The 26,026-nt window shown below is 40.7% G+C and overlaps 2 protein-coding genes across 2 annotated transcripts; both read left to right on the top strand.

Moving 5' to 3' along the window:
* The first annotated feature begins 6,921 nt into the window (after positions 1–6,921).
* On the top strand, positions 6,922–24,463 carry LOC131260266 (endochitinase-like). Its single transcript, XM_058261943.1, has 6 exons — positions 6,922–6,934; positions 7,017–7,233; positions 7,651–8,156; positions 22,662–23,223; positions 23,305–23,684; positions 24,312–24,463. Exons 1-6 carry the CDS (start codon positions 6,922–6,924, stop codon positions 24,461–24,463), a joined length of 1,830 nt encoding a protein of 609 aa, XP_058117926.1.
* A 45-nt stretch (positions 24,464–24,508) lies between these two features.
* On the top strand, positions 24,509–25,786 carry LOC131260268 (endochitinase-like). The gene is made up of 3 exons (XM_058261946.1): positions 24,509–24,521; positions 24,577–24,865; positions 25,219–25,786. Exons 1-3 carry the CDS (start codon positions 24,509–24,511, stop codon positions 25,784–25,786), a joined length of 870 nt encoding a protein of 289 aa, XP_058117929.1.
* The last annotated feature ends 240 nt before the right edge of the window (positions 25,787–26,026 follow it).

Genomic DNA, 26,026 nt, shown 5'->3' on the forward strand with positions numbered 1-26,026 from the left:
CCGTTTTCCATCTAAATGTCGTTCAATCACACTTCAGATGGCGTAAAATTAATTACACCAAATTTACATGCTATCAACAGTCCGGGGGTGGGCTGCATCGCTGCGTCTGCCGAGCACCACACATGCGATCTCCAGCCACCTCGCACCATACATGAGACCCAACTCACCGACCGCCCGCACCGACCACAGCACAACCCGCCCGCACCGACCACAGCAAAACCCGCCCGCACAATCCACAGCCAATCCGCCAACAACAACCGAGTTAACCCGGGATAAGGTTACAGCCGCTGTTAGCTGGAGGAAATGCCACGCTACAATTAGTTTTAAGCATTAGGTTAAGAAAAATGTTATATTTTCGGTACAACAAGTACAATACGGCCTGGCCGTCCAAATATATATAAAAAAAAAAAAAAAAAAAACAGTCCGGGGGTCAACATTGCGGTTAGGGACTGGTGGTTTGCCCGTGTTAGTATTTTGTTTGATTATTGCGAAGCCTGCCAGGGGAAACTCGCTCTCGATCGTGGTGTTGGCAGGAATGGGATGAGTTTGAGGTAAACCATAAGCGCATTCCGGAGTTGTTCGATTTTCAGTCCGAACGACTGGCACACCCTTAAAGCCCCGCGGGTGGATAATTTGTAGTGCGACTAACCGGTTTCGCTGTGGTCGTAACTAATTTACCGCTGCCACGCGATTCCGAGGCGGAAATGTTACGCGGTTTTGCGAAGTAGAGTTCACGAACGATTTGTTTGCATGGCAAGTTGTTTGTATGTGTGTGTTTGGTCTTGTCCACGTGGAAGCTTTATGCTTGCCGACCTATTATCTTCCGTTTGATGAGACTATCGAATGCGCCTACTCCCACTTACCGTCCGTTAGATGTCCTGAGGTCGAGTTGGCACACACATGCGCCGCCTACCCTTCGTGTTTAAGTCAAACGTGAAGTGAAAGTGAAGGAGCAAAAAAAACCATTGCGGTTCCACTCAACGCCAGACCACAACAGCGCGAACAATCTACGACACTTTGATCAAAAGTTGGTCGTTCGGCAAGTTCCCCGAAACCGAGCTGACTAATAAACCAACACATACACACAAGAGCGAATGGTTTATTTATTTCCCCACCTTTCCGCGAGGATCCAACGGAACACAACCGTTTGGTGAACTCTTTCCTCTTGTCGGGCGTTGGGTGGGTGGGAATCTTTCGCGACTTTTTCGCTTATCCAATTCCCGGCTCAACTCACCTTTGACAGTTGCGCCGAAAGGGAAGGAAAAGTGTGGACAACTTCGGACAAGTGGTCAAAAAAGTTAGTGCAACTTTTGCAACGCAAATCGGTTTGAGTTTGTTAGCCGGCCGCGTTTGTCCCTGCTCGTCTGCAAATGGCGGAGAAAATAACCTTTCAAAGTGAAATATGCTAATCGAAACTTTATTGTACTACATAAATTAACGATCATTTCTTCTTTTCTACTTGAAGAAACAGGACTGTGAAGAACCAAAATCGACCGGAACTTGCTATGATAACTTTAGAATCATCTATTATCATACTGTTATCATAAACAGAATGTCCAACATTTGTTAGATTGTCGTAAAATGAAAAATAAAATGAAATAAAGCTGAAGTATTTATTCTTAGCACGGTGGGAAAGGAAAGATGTTCGGCGATAGATCGAAGGAGTAAATTTATAAAAACCACCTGGCGCCTCCATTAGCAACGGTCTCTGAATTCCGAAAATCAACACGCACATATTTAGGATATCAAATATTGTTTCATTCTGTTCGTGTCCACTGAAATGAATTCTTCACGCATTTTATTTTTTCGTAAGCAAAAATAAAGGTCATAAGAAAAACATCAAACGTCTATTTACAGGCACCTCTATCAGCGAACATTAAAATGATCGTACCAGGCGGGCCATATTGGCAACGATGGGGGAAAAAAACCGAATGGCCACGATCATAAATTGCATGATAAAACTCCCAAAACGCGCACCCATGAAGGAATTTGTTGTCTTCTCCTATAATCGACAGTATACGCCGTAAAAGTTTACAATCAATGCCGTTAGACGGCGAAGCAACCCGTACTTTAAACCATCCACCGTAACCTAGAAGGTACGAGGCGAGCGGAAAAGGTTTTCGCTATGATTTTTCTTTTTTGTGAAAATACTGATAAGAATTTATATGAACTTCTTGCATCGCCAGCATCAAGAGGATGAAGGATGTGGCGGCGGAAAAGAATGTGGTGGGAAACAAAAAGGAATTTTATCTCAGTTGTGAGTCCATCCCAGCGTGAACTGAATGGACCAACATTATCTCGATAGGTTACCCTCTTCTCTTTCTCGCTGCTTTTGCCGTTCTCTGTGAAGTGTGTTGTTTTCATTAAACCCGTTGGACAGGGATTTTTTTTTTTTTTTGAAGAAAAAGTATAGAGTAGATTATATTTAGAAAAGGCACAAGACCGAAACAGTCCGCTATCTGCGTCGCATGAGGACAGTGGAAGATTTTCAGTCCGGTCGAAAAGGTAATAAGATAATGGTGCTTCCTTTTCTCTAGCTTTGCTTTAATACAGCCCCCCATAACGTACATTTTTCTCTTCTTTACCAGCACTAATCGAGGGACGGTGATATCAAGAATATGGACCAACCTTATTCAGTTACACCTCCACACCGCTGCTCGATTTATCGTGCAATCTTTTGGAAGGCCTAATTGGAGAAGCAGTTTTTTTCTTACCTATGTTTCCTCCAATGTTTGGGTTGCTTAGTTTTCTTGTTATATTTTATATCACTTTCTGATGAACCACTTTATCAAGCGCAATTTATTCTGTTGCTGTTTCTAATCCCACTGCAAATCAATTTTCTTCTTTTCGGTTAAACATTTATGCATTCATGGTATGAAATATTTCTCTCTTTTCTTTGTCGTTACACTTTGTGTTACACCTTGTTCACTGCAATCAAGTCCAGCAAATTAATTTTTCACTCAGCCCTATATCACTTGAACACTACCACATTTAACATGAACTGTAATAACATTTCACACTCCGCAATAAATTCGACTGCAATGGATAGAAAAATGCACAACTATTCAATTATCATTAAAACTAATCACGGTGTTCACGATTCCAATAAAGAAGAATTTCCACATAACAGGAAACGCAATCGGGTGGAAAATGTGCACTTTCATTAGCACTATCACCTTCTGCTGCGCCATTTATTAGAGGGGTTTCGCAATTTCTCCGTCAGGCCAACTTTGCTGCTCTGAAGCCGGTCAAACAGCCTCAGCCGCTCGTTACTGGCGAAAGTTGGCTCGTTTAACAAGCCGATGGCCGGCACGGATTGTGTTTCCCACTTGGTACACCCCACTCTCCACACACACACACATTACCACGAAAATGGCTTTCCGATGAATCGAAGACGAAACGACTCGAATGCAACGCTTCTCGCCTTTTGCCCCGTGGGGGAAATCTATCGGCCTGCCGACGGGTTTGACACTGTAGGATACTACTTTTTTAATTAAAACTACACAACAAACAGCAATCACCACAACCAACGCGCGTCGCCCATTGCTGTGTTCACGGGGTGGTTGTTGTTGATGACGACGGTGTTCGTTGCAATAGCTGGGGACAATCCTTTTCCAGGACGTCATTGGGCCTTCCGTCGAGGCCCGGGTGTTGTATCCGGTTACAAATAGTTTGCTACCACTTTGTGCACTGCAACATGCTGCTGGCGATTGCAAGAACCAGCGTAACAAAATACACAGAAACTGGAGTCACTTTTACAGCCTTTAGCTAAAACCAGTGGCGCTAGAACATGGTGGAATTTCTGCTTCCCGAATTCCCCCACCACAACTCGGTTCAACAACCGTGGGACACCGATATCCGGCAATTCCAATCGAGCATAATCTCAAGGGGATTACGAGTCGGCAGCTTTGAACAGACAGCTATCAGGAATGGCGATCCGCTGTACTAGAAGCTACTTTCTATTGTACTGTTATCGGAACAGGCCATTTTTTTCACTGCCTTCACCTGTTTTCGAGTTAGTAAGGTAGCTCGTTAGAAAACAACTCGTTGTTCTGTTGTTGTTGTGAATATTTTACAATTCACAACAACAACATTACAAAGAGATGTTTTTTAATGAGCTAACTTTGTAAAGTTTTCCATGATGGGAAAATATTTGTCTTATTTTCAATTAACTATTTGTGGCGATGTTTTTTTGCTTTTCTCATGTGATTTTTGCTTCTATTTTTAATTCCCTGTGCGTTTCACCTTCTTTCAACGAGTCGTTTGTTTTCTTTAATGTTTCACTCTTGATTTACATCCTCTCTTCACAATCGAACATTGCACTGCTTCAAATTTTGTTTGTAAATTCGTTTTGCTACAAACTTTGATCTTTTTCCTTGAAAAAACCTCGAAATTATAGAAAACCTAGGGTTATCTACTGCCACTACGAGGACGTGATCTCGAGCGCCTTCTGTTTCGCCCTCCCCCGGTGACAGGAAGCGGGCGACCGGTCCTAATTATTTTTATTCCACGCCAAACACACATTCTCACACACACACATAACGGTCTTCTTGAGCATTAATGCGAGCGAGTAAAAATTATACGCGAAAAAAATGAATCCCTCGTGTTACGAAGGGTGGGTGGTTGGGTGACAGGATCAGGAAGAGCAAAACGGACACACCACCGTACGCACACTTTGGCTCCTGCACACGTACCTAATCCGTCAGTGACACGGTCGCTTTATAAATAGATAATTATATCGCCCCAGGTCTCAAGGGAAGATCCTTTTGCGAAGATGTTGTGTTTAGGAAAATGATGATTTAAAAAAAACTGAAACATAAATACATTCCAATTCTTATATTGTTACACACGAATGCTTATTTCGTCAAAATATCTCAAGTGCGAATCGGAAGAACGGAACCACGTTCGCAAACAGTTGCTCTTTGACAAATGGCGGACAAACCGTTGATTATGTCACAGCGGCGGCAAGCAACGATCAACGATGATCTTGTGTTTTTCCGTTGCATTATTTTCTTTACGGAATTCACGTTTACTTTAAGGATCGGACTGCAGCTCAACACTCACTTCGTTTGCACAATTTTGTCACACAACACCTTGACCTCTCTAATTGTTTGTTGGGTGAGGCGAGGAACACGGTCGTCGGTGTGCCATGTTTTCCCCGCACATTCTATTTCTTTCTTCCCCCGCGTCAACCGTTTTTCCACGGCGTACAGAAACCGTCCCTCGGCCGCGAGGTTGAAGATCGCGTGAATCCCGTGACCGTGCGTCCGAAAATCGCGTCCATACGCCGCTAACGCCCAGCCGGCACGATTCGTTCCGCAGCGCTTCAGCGAGAAAACTAACCAGCGTGATGGGAAATGCAGACTGCCGTGGTTCGAACTCATCATCATGAAATGAACCCCACATGCTTGCAATGGCGAGATTCGTGAGCGCCACTCGTGGCCCCTTCGTGACGGTGAGCATCTGAGTCGCGCGATTTGCTTCGGTTTCGGAGGTTAAATTTACCAACCAGCTGATGAACCAGACGGTCGCAAACTGCACACGATCGTGCGTGGTTTTCAGCATCTGCTGCTGCCGGTTTGTCTGTCCTTTCTGCCGGCTAAGTAAACGTGATCGCATCGAAAAGCGCCGTGTAAGACGCCGACAGAAAAATAAAAACAAACAAACACACTGGACTTGTATTTTGGATGGATGTTTATTTGGATTTAATTAGCTTCCGTTGCGTGATTTCACTGTGTCACTGTGGCTTGATCGAACTAGAAGTTTGTTTTTTCTAGAGGATGTCTGGGATCGCTTCTGTTGACCGATGTAATCTGATTAATGATTTTCCCTCCTGTGTTTGTCCGTCATTTTAGACACACATGCATCATTATCTGAAGGTTCTCACAGTGCCTTGCATTTAACAATGAAAATGGGAAATAAAATATTAATAGAATACTAAACATAACGAATACAAATAAAGCTCATAATCGATTTAGTTATAGGATAAATTATTTGTTGTAAATTTGCACATTCAAATTAAAAAAATTCAAATAAAGACAAGAATATTCTGGAAATTTACCTCCGTGCACAGTGTGACAGCATCTCGTCGATGTAAACAAACGGATACTCGTGGTTCGACGCGCGGTCGCGCGCATGTGTTCATTTCTCTTCGGGTGGATGAGTGCCTCCGACCCAACCGAGGGCAGATTTTACAGGCAAATGCTCCAGCCTCCGGTGGGCCTCATGAAAATAGCGCGCTTTTATCGCTAAAACAATACACTGCTGCGTGTAAAGGAAAACATTTTCCATTTCTACTTGTGCGATGTTCTGCAGTATTAAGAATTCGATGGACATGAATTCGATATGAACATTAGTATATGTCTGGAAATTTATTACTAATACTTCAATCACAAATGCACCTTTTTTCCTACATCATACCTTTGTTAAATTTACAAAAGATTTTCGTTAAGAAGAAAGGATTTATTTTCCTACTCCTAAGTGGGACGAAGAAACACTTGACAATTACGTATTGGAAGAAGATCAATAGCGTGTTACAAATAATAACAAGAGAATATTAAATGGACCATTATGAACTTTTTCATTTTTCTACAAACGTGTTTTAATCGCATGCAAAACGCAAATGATTTGACTGTAAAAACAAAACAAATATGTAGTACAGGAATGAAGAATCGCCAATCTCTTTCATAACTGTTATCTCATTAACAATGACGTTAGAAATGCACACGAAAGAAATGAAGAAATGAAATGGTGCAGTCCTTGACCCTCATAACGACCCAAAGTGATAAGTATCAGGACCAGCTGTATGTTAAAATCACCCCGGTTTAGCTTGAACCGATGCAAACCAACTCAAAGACCTCAGTTCCATACGAGCCTTAGCATCGAACGGTGGAAAAGTTGAGAGAGACTCGTTTCCTTACCATGGCAAGAACTTGTAAGTAATTTCCAATCTGTGATGTTAAAAAATTGTACTTTTGAGTGAAACAATATGTTCGTTTTTCCGCCTTCACTACCAGTGCTATGCATGGTTCTGTTCATGACGATCAGTGTGGTATGGGCAGAAAATACAGTTGATGGACGGGTGGACTGCGTCTATACTAGTCGATTCCATGCGCTTACAACCATTTATGCTTTTCAAATCGAGGACATACCGATCGAATACTGCACGCACGTCACTTACAGTAATATTTCGTACGAAGAGTCTTCAATGACGATAATCCCCGGCAATCCAGAGTACGATGTTGAACAACATGGTTGGAATAAGTTCATCAATCTGAAAAAAGTCAACCCAAATCTAAAGCTGCTGATGAAAGTTGAATGGACTGCAGACTTTATCACAACGGCTGAAAAGAGAAAGAAATTGATCGACGCAATTGTTTCATTCCTGACAGAGTATAAATTTGATGGGATTTCCATTGATTGGTTGGGATTTTGGAGGGACGTACCAATAGTAGACGATTTATATGAATTTTTCGAAGAATTGCGCCACAGTTTCGAGACAGCTGGTCATCCGTCATGGGAAGCCAATTTACTTGTGCCAATCGACGACAACACCATAGATTACGAACGAATTTGCCAGTAAGTGTTAAGTTTTGTACAAGAGTTTTAAGCCGATGAGTATATTTGTTTTTTTCTTTGTCCTTGTTTTAGAGTTGCCGATTCTGTATCTTTGATTGGTGTTATATTACCTTCAGGTGATCAAACTGCCCTGTTTTCTCCGCTGAACAGCAACACAGTCGAGTCTGGTGAACTAGGAGACGTGTCTATCAAAGATTCTTTGCAGAGATGGTTGAATGCTGGTTGCCCGAAAAACAAGATAATTCTAGGAATCAACTATGGGGCACTAACATTCAAGTTGGAAGATCCCACAAACATCGGACTGGGTGCTCCTATTAGCGGCTATGGCGAATTTTGTCCTTTGTTGGGGGGCGAAGGAGTCTGCCCATATTTTGAACTATGCCAGAAATTTGTGCTATGCCACAAAACGGGCTGGACCTTCAAGTGGGACGAGGATGGCACATCTCCGTACGCATTCCAAGGTGATCAATGGTTCTCTTATGAAAATGCAACGTCAATCGAGCTGAAGGCTGCCTTTGCCAGGACGAAAGGCTTGGGAGGAGTCTTAGCTTTGAACCTAGCATTCGATGACTACCGAGGTATATGCGGCGAGAAGTATCCGTTGACGAAAGCATTGTGGAAGGGATTCTATGCCAAAAGTATTCCATAAAATGTTTTGTCATATTCAAGGCGGGATAAATAGAACGACATGTTAAATAACGTTACATGAAGGGAATAAAACTGAACGTGAATAGTTTGCCTGTAAACAAAATATCATGTTTCATCTTCTTCTGAATCTGACAACTTCCATGTTTAGGGCGTTTTAGCCTTTTTTTTTGAGAAATCTACCGATCGATTTAATGTTTTAATTTAAAATTCTCATAATAGGAAACAGATGGCCTTCTTTCATAAGCCTATAATGTGCATTATTTGTTGTACTTCGTCAACTTACAAATATCGTCGAAAAATAATATCTTAAGTAGTTGAACTGCGTCTCCCGACAACGCCATGGGACATGAATCCTATTGATCGCTATTATATGACCAAAATGAAGTGCGTAGCTCTTTCTCTGGTGTAACTTCTCACAAGAAACATAACGAACTCCTGAATTGTTTGCTCAGTTATGGCAATATACATGTACGCATGTACTTCGTCGCAACTGTTTGAACCAGACGAATTTGTATTGCTTATCAAAAATATTCTACTTGGCTAATCTGGTCTGCATAACTCACAACACAAATCAACCAGCTTGATACTCCAACATCTAGCTCGTACTACACCAACAAACAAGAGCCTCTTTCTGGACCCCCTACATTTTCCAAAGCGATAAGGTTCAGTTCAGTTCCAATCGCTATTCGGCACCTTCTTTAGCTCGATCCGCAATAACGCAAACTCAAATACCCCAGTTCCATTCGAGAGTTGCGAGCAAAAGGTGTTACAGAAGAGAGCGACTTCAAGTTTCCCAAGCATGGCTAGACATTGTAAGTATTTCTCAACATGTTGGTTATAGAATCAGTTTCTTTTAGGCGATAACCAAGGTTTTGTGTCTTCGCTTCCATCTGCAGCCTTATGTTTGGTTTTGCTTTTGGCCATCGGAGCATGCGTCGAAAGTTCGCCTGAAGGACGCGTTGACTGTATCTATTCCAGCTCAAACCAGAAGCGACCAGGCACATATTCCCTCCAAATCGAGGACATACCGATCGAATACTGCACGCATATCATCTACGAGGATATCTGGTTCGAACGATCTACAATGACGATCATGCCCAGCAATCCGGAGTACGATTTTATACAAAATGGTTGGGAAAAGTTTATTGATCTGAAGAAAGCCAACCCAAAGCTGAAGCTTTTAATCAAAATTCAGCGCCCCTTAGACTTTATTGGTACGGCTGAGAACAGAACAGAGTTCATCGACGAAGTTGTTAGATTCGTGGAGCATTACAAGTTTGATGGTGTTTCCATTGAATGGTTTGGATATGGAAAAGGTGAGGCTGAAGAAGGTGGCCCTTTATATACATTATTTGAGGAACTCCGACGCAGCTTCGAGGCAGCAGAGTTGAATTTGTGAATGTGTGGTTTGGAATCTCTTTTATTAACTGAAGATACCGACTGCTTCCACTCGCTGCTAGCTTAAGACTCAATCACTTCAACGCAAGCTAAGGATACTATGATTGCTTCCTCAACACCCCCTCTCAATCATAGCCTCTTTAACAAGCACAGATCTTTCGACAGTTTCCGGATTTCGAACACCCAAAGTTAATCTATGTCTTTTAAAATTTCCTGCCGAAAGACTCTTTGTAAGCATATCTGCTACTTGTTCGCTGGTTGGTATGTACTTCACACTGATGGTACCATTTTCAATACATTCTCTTATGAAGTTGTACCTTATATCCAAATGCTTCATTCTTTTCTGGTCACGAGGCTCCTCTGCTATGCATATACATGACTGATTGTCCTCGTAGATTACCAATGGAACATTTATGACTATTCCAAATTCGCTTAGCAGATTCCTCAACCAAATTGCTTCACACGATGACTGACTCAATGATACGTACTCAGCCTCTGTGGAGGATAAAGCCACTGTTGTTTGTTTTCGTGTAGTCCAAGAGATCGTATTTCCGTATACTTGAAACAAATAACCACTGGTTGAACGACGATCGTCCATGTCGCTACCCCATTCTGCATCAGCAAACCCTACGATTGGTTCGACTCGAGCTTCACGATGGTATTCCAAACAATAATTCTTCGTTCCTTGCAAATATCGTAACACACGTTTCAGATAATTCCAGTGTACATCAGTAGCACCACTCTGGAAACGGCTTAAAATATTGATTGCTATACTTATATCGGGGCGCGACGTTAGCATCAGGTACATCAAACATCCAATAAGTTCCCGATACGGTTTTTCTGTTGCTGGTTCACTATCCTTTTTCTTTTTCACCTTGATATTCGATTCCATAGGAGTTGATGCCGGTTTACAATTCTCCATTCCGAACCTTTGCAATAATGCCGAAATATAAGCTGTCTGATTTAATTTCAATATTCCCTTATTTATATTTCGTAATATTCGTATGCCGAGAAAATTCTTTAATTCCTCCATATCGTCCATCTCGAACTCATTTTTCAAAAGCTGTTTTAAATTCAAAATTTCCTCCATTGAACTGGATGCCAGAATGATATCATCGACGTACAATACCATATAAATGCATACACCATTAACAATTCTAGTGTAAAGACAACTGTCATAAAGCGACCGCCGATATCCTTGATTTAGCACAAATGAATTGAAACGTTCGTTCCATGCACGCGGCGCCTGCTTTAGTCCATACAAGGATTTGCGCAAACGACATACCTTTTTCCCCCTCTCAAATCCTGGTGGCTGCCGCATATAAACAGTTTCCGATAATTTTCCGTTGAGAAAAGCAGTACGTACATCCATCTGGTGCAAATGTAGATTTTGCTTAACTGCCACTGCCAATAAGGTTCTTACAGTTGTCATTCGCACCACGGGGGCATAAGTTTCCTGATAGTCGTAACCTTCTCTTTGAGAACAACCTTTAGCCACAAGTCGCGCTTTGTATTTGTTAATGGATCCATCATCAGCATATTTGATTTTAAATACCCATTTGCAGGGCACTGCCTTTGCACCGACTGGTAGATCCACTAAATTCCACGTCTCGTTTTTCTTGAGGGCTTGCATCTCATCCTCAATTGCACGCTTCCAATGTGGCCAATCATCACGTTCTCGCAAACCGTTGATGTTTTCCGGTAATGCGTCTACGTAATTTTCCGCATGTAATGCAAAAGCTGCAAACTTTTCATCACTATAGCGTTCAGGCACCTTACGATTCCGATCGCTTCGCCGAAGTGAATCAACGACTTGTTCTGCGCTATTGTATTCTTCTTCCGTCTCTCGAAGTTCCACTTCTTGATCTTCCGTTTCCAAGAAATCCCTAGTCAAGACAACGCCAGCGCATACATTGTGGACAACGCCATCGCATACATTGTGGACATCGCCAGAGCATACATTGTGAGTCAACATTCGATCATCGCGACGCGGCCCCCGGACCACAACATTATGCTGAGTTGCAGCTTCCCATAGCAACGCGGACCGCCCGCATTATGCTGAGATTGCAGATTCCCGCAGCGACGCGGACCACCTAGAATCAGAAGACCGTGAACCAACGATCCAGATCGCGAACCGATCATCAGTTGGTATCCAGCATCCGAACACGATAGTTGGGTATTAACCCGCACATATGTTGTAGGAAATAAAGTTTAAGTTTTTTTAAAACTCAAACACCCGCAGCAGTGCGTTAACTGGCGCCCGAATAGGGACCGCGCTATGTGAAATTAAGTACAAGTGAAAGTGAAAGTAACCACGCTAGAGTGATAGTTACCACCGAATCCCAAACTTAAAAAGACTTTCCTGATCGCCGAGTGCAGCCGTGTAAAAAGGATCCCGAGTCACCTGTGCAGTTAGCAGCTCACACAGGACAAAAAGGAGCCATCCATTACACCGAGAAGGAAGTCATTCACAGCCGGTTTTCCAGAAACTAAACTACGCCCGCTAGAGGAGCAGTAAAACACAACGCCCGTCAGAGGAGCATCATAAATCATAAAACCATCGCCCGATACTGGATGCGTATGGTACTGTAAGTAACAAAAAAACACAGTAAGTAAAAATTGTGAAACAAACACAACATTGTGAAACAAAAACCAAAAGTGATTAACAAAAACGCGATTAACAAATATTAAGTAAAATTACCTAGTGAAGTGAAAAACGTGTTAAAACAAACAAAAAATCCTGGAGGATCTTATAAATTCATTACAATCTTTTTCCTTCAAAATGTCGAGACCAGAGCTTGACCAAATTATTAACCGCATTGCCGCACTCGAAGCGTGCAATGTCGCCCCCACTCAGATCGATTATTCCGATCCACCGCTTTACTTTACAAAGCCAGATGGAACAAGTGTAAATCCCGAAAGTTTTGAAAAAATCCCTGATTTGGTAAAGGATCTACCAAATTTCACTGGGGATCCCAGCGAACTGAATAGCTGGTTGAGTGACGTAGACAGCTTGGTAAAACTGTACCAAACTAAAAGTACAGACACACTTGAACGCCAAAACAAATACCATATGATCTGCAAATTCATTCGCAGAAAAATCCGCGGTGAAGCGAACGATTCACTCGTTGCTTCAAATGTAGGCATAAATTGGAACCTGATCAAAAAAACATTGGTCACGTATTACGGTGAAAAGAGAGATTTGGAAACATTAGACTTCCAACTTATGAGCGTGCAGCAGAAGAGCCGCTCATTGGAAGTATACTACGACGAAGTAAATAGATTGCTCTCGCTTATAGCAAATCAAATAAACACTGACGAAAGATTCACACACCCCGAAGCCTCAAGAGCTTTAATCGAAATGTACAACAAAAAAGCAATCGATGCTTTCATGAGAGGACTAGATGGAGACGTTTATAAATTCATTAGAAATTATGAACCGACATCCCTTGCAGGAGCGTACAGCTACTGCATTTCATTTCAAAATATTGAGTGTAGAAAAATGCTAACCAAACCAAGGCCATATATCCCACCAACGGCACCAAGGAATATGATTCCCTTACCGCCACCAACGCCCATAAGATATACAAATCCACCTCCGCCACCAAGGCCTTACCATCCCAAACCGTTCACGGGAAATAGAAATTTTAATAATTTCGCCCAAAGGAACAACCAACACTACCAACAAAAACCATTTAACAATTTTCAACGTCAACCGCCACCAGAGCCTATGGAAGTTGACCATTCCATCAGAACACAACAAGTGAACTATGGAAACCGCCCTAACTCAAACAATGTTCGACCCCCAAAACGTCCCAGGGTCAATAATATCCAAACACAGCCAGGACACTCAAATACGGTGAACCACATAACGGATGCCAATCCGCCACAACAATTCGAAAACGGTAACCCCGCGAACAACACAATAGATAACAACACATTACAATCGTTCGAGAGATACCTCCGAACTATTGAAAAACAAGAAGGATGCAACTTCAGTGACACTGTCGAAGTCGCAGAACTTAATTTTTTAGACTAAACTCGGCGTTGCCTTACTTTCTTTTTTACGGTAACGCCTCGGAGCCATTAAAAATGCTCATTGATACCGGTTCTAATAAAAACTATATCCACCCGAAACATGCTAAAATTTCCCACAAAATTGATAAACCATTTTATGTATCTTCAGTAGCAGGAGACATAAAAATCGAAGCTTATTCACAAGCTCGACTATTCAAACCATTTTCAGATAAAATGTTAAAATTTTATCATCTTGAAAACTTGAAATCATTCGATGCCATAATAGGGCACGATTCACTGAAAGAAATCAAAGCAGTAATTGATACAGCCAATGATGAATTAATCATTGACGGCACAAATGTAATACCCCTACAACAATACGAACTACAGGAAGTAAATAAAATAAACATCCGCGATAGTCATCTCAACCAAAACGAAAAAATACAGCTACATAACCTATTACAGGAATATCAGGATCTTTTCCAACCACCGGATTCTAAATTACCTTTTACCTCACAAGTAAAAGCTACCATAAGGACAAAAAATGAATCGCCAATCTACAGTAAAACTTATCCTTATCCCCAAGCACTTAAAGGTGAAGTTAACAGGCAAATTGAAAAACTACTAAATGATGGAATTATCAGACCTTCAAAATCCCCATACAATGCACCAGTGTGGATTGTTCCAAAAAAACTGGACGCTGCCAATGAAAAAAAATATAGACTTGTCATAGACTACAGAAAATTAAATACTCAAACAATAAGTGATAAATATCCTATTCCGGATCCATCTACTGTTCTAGCCAATTTAGGCTCAAATAAATTTTTCACTACCCTTGATTTAGCATCAGGATTTCATCAAGTACCCATGTCGGAGAACGACATCGAAAAAACTGCATTTTCGATAAACAATGGAAAATATGAATTCGTACGCATGCCCTTTGGATTAAAAAATGCACCTTCCATATTCCAACGCGTCATGGACGACACTTTGAGAGAACATATAGGAAAAATATGTCACGTTTACATCGATGACATTATCATATTTAGTGAAACAGTTGAAGAACATCTGCAAAACTTGAAAATTGTCTTAGACACATTGCGAGCCGCAAATTTCAAAATACAGCCAGACAAATCCGAATTCTTAAAAACAGAAGTAGAATTCCTCGGATTCATTGTCTCAAGTGAAGGACTTAAGCCAAACATAAAAAAAGTTGAAGCCATAAAAAAATTCCCAGAACCACAGAACCTTAAAGAACTGAGAAGATTTTTAGGACTGTCAGGTTATTACCGCAGGTTTATTAAAAACTATGCACACTTAGCAAAACCCATCACAAAACTCCTAAGAGGGGAGGATGGCCATCGCCAAATTTCAAAAAACGAATCAAAAAATGTTCCAATTAAATTTGATCAAAATGCAAAGAACGCATTCCAAACCTTGAAAGACATAATATCTTCTAATGATGTTTTAGTTTTTCCAGATTTCCAGAAGCCATTTGAACTGACAACAGATGCATCAGATAAAGCACTAGGAGCTGTGCTTTCACAAAAATGCCACGACGGAGATAGACCAATAACCTTCATTTCCCGAACTCTTTCCCAAACTGAGGAAAATTATGCAACAAACGAAAAGGAGATGCTTGCCATCGTGTGGGCACTACATACACTGAGAAATTTCATATACGGAGCAAAAATTAATATCCATACTGATCATCAACCACTAACATTTGCTTTATCACCGCAGAACAACAACGCAAAGCTGAAAAGATGGAAATCATTCATAGAGGAACATGATTACCAGTTATGCTACAAACCAGGAAGATCGAACGTCGTAGCCGACGCCCTTTCCAGAATACAAATTAACTCACTAACACCAACCCAGCACTCAGCTGATGAAGACGATAATTCATATATCCCTTCAACAGAAGCACCTATTAATGTTTTCCGCAACCAACTAATATTTAAAATCGGAACTAATTCCTCTTCCGAACTAATAAGCCCTTTCCCGAAATTTAAAAGGCATATTTTCATCGAACCAAATTTTACTACTGATTTTATCAAAGATAAATTCAAAAAAGTTATTAATCCAAACGTAATTAATGGAATTCATACAGATGAACAAACAATGGGAATTATCCAAGAAGTTTATAAAAACCTTTACAATCCAAAAACAGTTAAAGCTAGATTTTCTCAAATACAAGTTGAAGATCTTTGCGACGTAGAAAAACAAATCGAAGAGATTAAAAATATCCATAATTTTGCACACAGAAACGCTAAGGAAAATTCATTGCAATTTATAAAAAAATTCTACTTCCCCGGAATGAGAAAAAGTATTCAAAATATTGTTAAAAATTGTGAGATATGCAAAACCGAAAAATACGATAGAAAACCACAAGTATTTATACCAGTAAAAACACCAATACCGACATATCCAGGAGAGTTAATTCATATTGATATATTTGCATACAACGCAAACTTTTTATTTATCACGTCAATCGATAAATTTTCAAAGTACGTTAAAATACGACCGATAAAATCGAAATCAATCGCTGACATAAAGGAAGTATTACTACAACTTTTATATGACTGGGACTTGCCAGCCCAAATTGTTATAGACAACGAATGTACTTTTGTATCGAATGTAATCGAACAATCAATACTAAATCTAGGAGTCAAAATCTTCAAAACTCCAGTTAATCGTTCAGAAACCAATGGTCAAGTAGAGAGATGTCATTCGACTATCAGAGAAATAGCGAGATGTACGAAAAAACTCAATCCAGAAATGAGTATCATAACATTAGTGCAACAAGCCGTTTATAAATATAATCATAGCATTCACTCATTTATAAAGGATACACCAAGAAATGTGTACGTAGGAGAACGATCAGATGATCCACAAGAAAGAGCAAGAATAAGAGAAGCTACAAATGAAAGAATACTCGAAATATTCAAAAAGAATGATGAAAAAATCAAAGATGAAAAATATAAAGACTATGAAGAAAATGAATACGTATATGAAAGGAAGAAAACAAATAATAAACGCGAAAGTCGTTTTAATATAATAAAAGTAAAGGAGAATCATCCAACTTATATAATTGATTCGAATAATCGAAAAATTCATAAAATGAATCTAAGGAAATAAGGAAGAAATATTAATACACTCTTTGAAATTCTTTTAACTATCGTTACAGAGTGATTACAACCCTGTTGATCAAGCTTATTGTAGCAGATATAAGCATATATGATCTAAGTAATAATCCCTTAGCTATAATACCAATAAGTAAAGCTAAAGTTCAAATCGGATATGTAAGGACGATACATCCAATCGATTTATCAAACATAGAAGAAGCAGTAGAAAAAACGTTAGAAGAAATTCCAAATGGAATCTATACGGCATCAATTGAAAGTTTGATTAATATAAAAGCTAGAACGCTACAGGAAACCTTTAGAAAGATTAGACCGTTTACAAACAGAGAAAAACGATGGGACACGATCGGAAAAGTTTGGAAATGGATCGCAGGAAATCCAGACGCCGACGACCTACACATTATTAACTCAACGATAAACTCCCTAATTGCTGAAAACAACAAACAAGTAGTTATCAACCAAGGTTATCAACATTGAAAATCAACGATACGAAACGCACCAGACAAAGATTCGTCAACTGATCCTGTTATCAAACATGAACATGCTACAAGAAAAATTAGAAGTAATTGAAGATGCCATCATACTCGCGAAACACGGGATTCCAAGCAGCAAGCTACTATCCCTAGATGATCTAAACTCTATAGCCCAATTCCTAGAGAGTAACAACATTACTTACCGTACTCCAGAGGAATTGCTAGGGCAATCAACTGCGCAAGTTGCTGTAAACCAAACGCATATTATCTACATACTAAAGTTCCCCAAAGTAACCACACAAATGTACGAATACGAATACATTGACTCCATAATCCAGCACGAGAGACGGATTATCGTAAAACAAAATTTCATAATACGAAATCGAACGCATGTATTCGAAATTACGGAAAGATGCCAAGAGCAGGAAGATTTCTACATATGCCAACAAGTAAATCTGCAACAACCCACCAAATGCATAGAAAAACTCGTGAAACGAGAAGACGCTGAATGTCAATACGAAAAAATTTACTCGAAAGGATTGGTGAAACGCATTAATGACGCCAATATTCTCATTAATGATGCAATCGCAGAAATATCGTCAAATTGCAGTAATGCAAACCAAGTATTGAACGGGTCATACTTGATACAATTTGAAAATTGCAACATAATCATCAACGGAGAAATTTATTCAAACAATGAAGCCATCATTCCCGGTAAACCATACCACTCGACAGCGGGAATAAAAGTCAACATAAGCGAAATTGAAGACAGACCACCGATAGAATATCTAAACAATCTTACGTTGCAACATCGAGAAACGCTACAAAGTATAAATCTACAAAACAATTCCATCAAATGGAAAATTCATGCATTCGGAGGAACGTTCATGTTACTATTCATATGCGCAACCGTAATCTGCTTATTTTTCAATAGAAAGAGAATGGTAAAAGTAAACATAAACCAAGAACCGCAACGCGGAGAAACATTCGTAAGCAGACCAACATCATTCCACGCAGCAACAAGACTTTGAGGACAAAGTCATTTAAGAAGGGAGGAGTCAAGACAACGCCAGCGCATACATTGTGGACAACGCCATCGCATACATTGTGGACATCGCCAGAGCATACATTGTGAGTCAACATTCGATCATCGCGACGCGGCCCCCGGACCACAACATTATGCTGAGTTGCAGCTTCCCATAGCAACGCGGACCGCCCGCATTATGCTGAGATTGCAGATTCCCGCAGCGACGCGGACCACCTAGAATCAGAAGACCGTGAACCAACGATCCAGATCGCGAACCGATCATCAGTTGGTATCCAGCATCCGAACACGATAGTTGGGTATTAACCCGCACATATGTTGTAGGAAATAAAGTTTAAGTTTTTTTAAAACTCAAACACCCGCAGCAGTGCGTTAACTCCCTTCTGTTCTGAATCGAATCTTTCTGTGTTTCCGAGGTCTCCTTTTCAAGTGATTCCACGCTAGATTGTTCCGGTACTATTTCCAATTTTCGTGATTCCACATGATCATTCACTAGGTGATCCTCAGTGAACACTTGAACTTTGCTTTTCGATTCTTGAAAAACCACATCTCGAGCCATAAAGATCTTCTTTTTCACAGGATCCCATACTCGATATGCGTTGCTTCCATACCCGACCATATAACCAATTTGGCTTTTGGCATCAAGCTTCGTTCGCTTTTGCTTTGGTATGTGACAAAATGCCTTACTTCCGAAAATTTTCAGACGAGATACATTTGGTTTCTCTCCGAACCACATTTCGTACGGCGTTTTGTTGTTTTGTAGCGCTGAAGTTGGACTGCGATTGATCAAATATACTGCAGTCAAAACTGCCTCATTCCACATTGATCGTTTGAAATCTGAATCATCTAACATTGACCGGGCACGTTCCATGATAGTCCTATTCATTCGTTCTGCAACGCCATTCTGCTGTGGCGTATATGGCACTGTCGACTCCATCAAAATTCCAGCTTCCTCACAGAATTGCATAAATCGAGCATTTATGTATTCTCCGCCGTTATCACTTCTTAATTTGCTGATTCGACTGCCAAAGTGTGCCGTGACCATCGCTACATATTTTTTAAAAACATCCACGACATCTTCTTTTGACTTTAGTATAAATGCTATTGTCAGATGTGTATAATCATCAATAAAAGTGATGAAATACTTCTTTCCATCCCATGAAGCTGGTGTAAAAGGACCGCAGACATCAGTGTGAACCAACTGCAACGGACGAGAAGTTCGATGTTCAGTTGATTTTTTAAACGGTAGCTTGGATTGTTTTCCCATCATACAGGAAGAACAAACTTCTTTTTCCGATTTCAAAATTCCACTAATATCGATTCCTTCAACCATTTCGCCTCGTACAAGCTTTTCCAGTCCAGCATTTCCAATGTGTCCATACCGTCGATGCCATAATGTTATGTTGCTTCCTTGGTCTACGGACAATGCAGATACGATTTTCGGAACAATCATTTCTATTTCGTATAACCGACCCTTCTTCTTTGCAAAGCCAATTACTTCCGTTTGACGTGTTATTCGCGCATTTTCTTTTCCAAAAACTACTTCATTTCCTTTTTCTGTTAATTGTCTTACCGATAGTAAGTTGGCGGAGAGTTCAGGAACATACAAGACGTTGTATATTCTGCACACTTGATTTTTATCATTTACAGAGCATACTACTTTCACTTCGCCGACCAGGTTGCTTGAAAGTGATACTCCTGACTTCGCTACATGGACCATGATTGGTGTTTCCAATTTCCGTAAATTTTCAAGATATGTTTTATCATTTACCATGTGCTCCGATGCTCCACTGTCTAGGATCCAGCGAATTCTTCCTTCAGTTGGTGTAGCATTACATGATAAAAATGCAATTTCATTGCCTGTATCCGCTGTGTATATCTTACTATTTTTCCTCGGTTTGTTCCAATTTTTACTGCTGTTTTTCTTTTTCGATAATTCTGGACAATTAACTCGCTTGTGTCCAATTTTTCCACAACCGTGACACTTGTACTGAAACTTTCCAGTTTTTCCAGTATTTCCAGCAAATGCTGTGCTCGATTCCGGTCTAGCTTCACCGTATTTTCGCTTAGTTTCTTCACTTAGCAACCGCGACTTTACAAATTCCAAAGTACACTGTTCTGCTGGTAACGTCTCAAGTACCGTGATGAGATTTTCGTACGCAGTAGACATTGACTGGAGCAGAAAGAATACTACCACTGGTTTGTCGAATTTTATGTTCGCCGACTCCAATTCCCGAATGGTCTTTTCAAATTCCAAAATATATTCTTCCATTGATTGTCCTCCGTCGTACTTCATTCCTGCCAGCTTTTTCAATAGATAAAATATCCCTGAAATTCCTTTCCTTTCGAAAGTGTTCTGCAGTGTAGTCCATATTGCCTTGGGTGATGTTTTCCCGCGAATATACTCAAGCTGCGAGTCCGCTATTTTATGGATAAGGACGGACTTACACTTAGCGTCTTCCTTCTTCCGCTTAGTCCGTTTTTCCTCCTTTTCCTTTTTTACAGCCGCTGAATCTTCGGCTACTTCCGGGTAGAAATCTTCTTCTTCTAAAGTTTTCTCAATACAATGAAGCAATCCCAATTCTTCCAGGTAGGCTTCAATCCGAAAGCTCCAATTTGAAAAATTTGTCCCGTCGAAAAGATATACACGAACACGAGATTCCTCCATTTCCGGACGTTCTGGGCCCATAACCAGTTGAATTTGTGAATGTGTGGTTTGGAATCTCTTTTATTAACTGAAGATACCGACTGCTTCCACTCGCTGCTAGCTTAAGACTCAATCACTTCAACGCAAGCTAAGGATACTATGATTGCTTCCTCAACAAGCAGGACATTCGGAGTGGGAAGCCAACATAATGACAACGATCCAAGAAAAAGATTTAGATTACGTCCGAATTTGCCAGTGAGTTTCACATTTTGTACAACTTTTTCAGGTAATCGTGAATGTTTTTAATTGTGAGTTACTCTCTTCATTTTATCTAGAGTTGCTGATTCTGTTTCCTTGATGGGCTTTTTCCAACGAGCGCATGCTCGGAACTACTTGCTAGCTCCTCTGAACAACAGCAATTACGCGATAAATACGATACATTTACAAGATGTGTCCGTTGCCCACTCCTTACAAAAATGGCTAAATGATGGTTGCTCACCGAGCAAGATCATTCTGGGAGTCCCTTTTTGGGGGGTAACATTTACGTTGCAAGATCCCGCGAATAATAGGCTGGACGTTGCTATTCGCGATCACGGCAAAACATGTCCGGTAACGGCAAAAGAAGGAGGATGTGCTTATTTCGAACTGTGCCAGGTATTCAACGAAACTGGGTGGACCTTCAAGTGGGACGAAGACGGCGCATGTCCGTACGCATTCCAAGGCGATCAATGGGTCTCTTATGAAAATCCGGCGTCAATCGAACAGAAGGCTGCTTTTGCTAGAGCGAAAGGCTTGGCAGGAGTCTTTGGTTTTAAAACCGGATATGATGACTATCGAGGCATCTGTGGGGGGAAATATCCTTTAACCAAAGCATTATGGAGAGGATTTTACTCCAAAAGTACTCCATAAATTACATTGTAATGATCGACGAAATATGGTAAAATAAAAAGTAAAATCGTATGAAAAGAATAAACATAAGCTTGTATCGAAAAATTAGAAGTTCGTTTCTCTGCATACCACCCTCTTCAATCGTCTAACCCTTACTCTTTCAAAAAAATGGTTGTGTTTAAGTCAGTTTTCTCATTGGAGGTGTGTCGTAATTCGGCTATGTCGGACCGCTTTTTGCAATTTGATGTACCAAAGGTAATGATGAGCAAGAAAAATTTGAATGAAACTAGCTTCTTACTTCGAACGACACCAGCGACATAAATGTAAGTTGACTTCTGCCATAGGTTGTACCAATGACTTTGAAATGTTGCTGAAATACATAGTAGCCCACTCTTAATTTCGAACGCGTGACGCAAGCGCAAGCACGTTGTGTATTGAACTACCAGGCAAAGGTTCTTTGCTTTGCTGCTTATCAACAATTCTTCGCCAAACAAATGAACCAGACAATTTTTTTTTTGCTTACCAAAAATCTCTGACCTGTTATTCCACGCGCGTTATACATAATATTTTTTTAATGTGCTCTCACAGTCATCTCAGCCTACCAATCAACAGCGACCGAGGCGATAAGTTACGGTATTTAGCTCGATTCGCAGTAACGCAAACTCAAAGACCTCAGTTTGATTCTACCATTGGCATAGAACAGTGATACAGCTGAGAGTTATATTCTTACCATGGCCAGAACTGGTAAATGATTCTCAACATTTGGTATATTTGCAACATTTGAGTGAAAATCGGGTTTTGTATTTTTGCTTCACCAACAGTGTTATGTTTGGTTCTGCTTTTGGCCATCGGAGTTTGCGTCGAAAGTTCGCCTGAAGGACGTGTAGAATGCATCTATTCCAGCTCAAACCAGAAGCGACCAGGCACATATTCCCTCCAGATCGAGGACATTCCAACCGAATACTGCACGCATGTCATCTACGATCATATAACGTTCGAACATTCGTCAATGACTATCATACCCAGTAATCCGGAGTATGATGTTGTACAAAATGGATGGGAAAAGTTTATTGACCTGAAGAAAGCCAACCCAAAGCTGAAGCTTCTAATGTACGTCGACAGGGCTTCATTCTTCATCGAAACGGACGAGCTACGAAAAGAGTTCATCGACGCAATTGTTGCATTCTTGACGGCATATAAGTTTGATGGCGTTACCTTCAGGTGGTTTGGATATTGGAATAGAGAAGGTGAAGAGAGTGGTATATTATACACGTTTTTTGAGGAATTACATCGCAGCTTTAAGGCAGCTGGTCATCCGGAGTGGGAAGCCAACATTATGTTGTTAATCGGGGAACATGGCATAGATCACGCACGACTGTGTGGGTGAGTGTAATATCTTGTTTCAAGTGTGTCAAAAAAGTGAAAATATTGTTTATTGATGAGTTCTGTATCCATTTCTTCCAGAGTTGCCGATTCTGTTTCCTTGATACCAGCTTTTGACAGTTCTAATTCTCATACTTACTTGATGGCTCCTCTGAACAACAGCACATTCAAGGCTAGTGATGTACAAGATGTTTCTATTACACACTCCGTACAAAAATGGTTGAAAAATGGTTGTCCAGCGAACAAGATGATTCTGGGAGTCCCCTTTGTCGTGGCAACGTTCACGTTGGAAGATCCCGCAAACAACGGAGTGTATGCTCGTGTTAGCGGTTCTGGAAACCCATGTTCGGTAACGGGCAACGCAGGAAATTGTGCCTATTTCGAACTGTGCCAGAAATTCAACGAAACTGAGTGGACCTTCAAGTGGGACGAAGACGGCGCATGTCCGTACGCATTCCAAGGTGATCAATGGGTCTCTTATGAAAATGTGATGTCGATCGAACAGAAGGCTACCTTTGCCAGAACTAAAGGGTTGGGAGGAGTCTTTAGTGTAGATATGGGATATGATGACTATCGAGGCATCTGTGGTGAAAAATATCCATTAACTAAAGCAGTATGGAAAGGATTTCCCGCGAAAAGCACTTCATAAATTGTGTTGTCATGATCGTCGGGGACGAAATATGAAATGAATAAACATAAGCTTTTATCAAAAGGTGAGAAGTGTTTTTATCTAACCAAATATAAATTGCCATCTTCCTCACAATTGGACACCATCGTAATCAAACACCTTATTAAACACCACCTTACTCTTTCTAAAAGTTTCTAGTAGTTAAGAGTTCACTAAACCTTTTTCGTTCGGCGTACATTGATAGTTGATGTTGATTGATGAAAAACATAGTGGGTCACTGTGAATCTCGAAATCGAGACACAAGCACGATGTGTATTGAACTACCAGACAAATGTTCTTAGCTTATTAACAGTTCTTCCGCAAACAAACCAACCAGCAATGTTGTTTTTTGCTTATCAAACACTCTGACCTGGTATTCTACGCGCGTTATACATAATCTTTCTTTAATGTGCTCTCTCAGACATCTCAGATGACCAATCTACAGCGACCTCCTCGAACCCCGTACCATCCGCCGAGGCGATCAGTGTTGGTACTAGTCGTCAAACAAAATCACTAATCTCCACCGGCATTTGCTCGATTCGCAATAACGCAAACTCAAAGACCTCAGTTTGATTCGACCATTGGCATAGAACAGTGATACAACTGAGAGTTCATACCATGGCCAGAACTGGTAAATGATTCATTTGAGTGAAAATCGGGTTTTTGTATTTTTGCTTCACCAACAGTGTTATGTTTGGTTCTGCTTTTGGCCATCGGAGTTTGCGTCGAAAGTTCGCCTGAAGGACGTGTAGAATGCATCTATTCCAGCTCAAACCAGAAGCGACCAGGCACATATTCCCTCCAAATTGAGGATATTCCGACCGAATACTGCACGCACGTCATCTACGATCATATAACGTTCGAACATTCGTCAATGACTATCATACCCAGTAATCCGGAGTATGATGTTGTACAAAATGGTTGGGTAAAGTTTATTGACCTGAAGAAAACCAACCCAAAACTGAAGCTTCTAATGTACGTCGACAGGGCTTCATTCTTCATCGAAACGGACGAGCTACGAAAAGAGTTCATCGACGCAATTGTTGCATTCTTGACGGCATATAAGTTTGATGGCGTTACCTTCAGGTGGTTTGGTATTGGAATAGAGAAGGTGACGAGAGAGGTATATTATACACGTTTTTTGAGGAATTACGTCGTAGCTTTGAGGCAGCTGGCCATCCGGAGTGGGAAGCCAACATTATGTTGTTAGTCGGGGAACATGGTATAGATCACGCACGATTGTGTGGGTAAGTGTAATATCTTGTTTCAAGTGAGTTAAACGACTGAGCATATTGTTTATTGATGAGTTCTGTATCCATTTCTTCCAGAGTTGCCGATTCTGTTTCCTTAATACCAGCTTTTGACAGTTCTAATTCTCATACTTACTTGATGGCTCCTCTGAACAATAGCACATTCGAGGCTAGCGATGTACAAGATGTTTCTATTACACACTCCGTACAAAAATGGTTGAAAAATGGTTGTCCAGCGAACAAGATGATTCTGGGAGTCCGCTTCACCGGGACAACGTTCACGTTGGAAGATCCCGCAAACAACGGAGTGTATGCTCCTGTTAACGATTATGGGAACCCATGTCCGGTAACTGGGATCCCGACATATTGTGCCTATTTCGAACTGTGCCAGAAATTCAACGAAACTGAATGGACTTTCAAGTGGGACGAAGATGGCGCCTGCCCTTACGCATTCCAAGGCGATCAATGGGTCTCTTATGAAAATGCGGTGTCGGTCGAACAGAAGGCTAGCTTTGCGAAAACGAAAGGGTTGGGAGGAGTCTTTAGTGTACATATCGGATATGATGACTATCGAGGCATCTGTGGTGAAAAATATCCATTAATTAAAGCATTATGGAAAGGATTCCGAGCTAAAAGCATTCAATGAATTTTTGGCCCTGATTGAACAAAACAAAATTTGATAAAATGAAAAGTAACATTTCATACATCGAGAAAAATACACATTCGTGAAAAATCAAACGGTATTTACCAACAAACGCCCTCTCAATTGATGACGTTGCTGATCAATGATGTTTAACCTTCATAGTTTTAAGACGTTTTAAGTATTGTATTTTGTTTTATTTTGCAAATTGTTGTGATGACTTCATTTATTTATGGCTCGATTACG

The sequence above is a fragment of the Anopheles coustani genome, chromosome 3 (genome assembly GCF_943734705.1).
Source record: "Anopheles coustani chromosome 3, idAnoCousDA_361_x.2, whole genome shotgun sequence".
NCBI lineage: Eukaryota > Metazoa > Arthropoda > Insecta > Diptera > Culicidae > Anopheles > Anopheles coustani.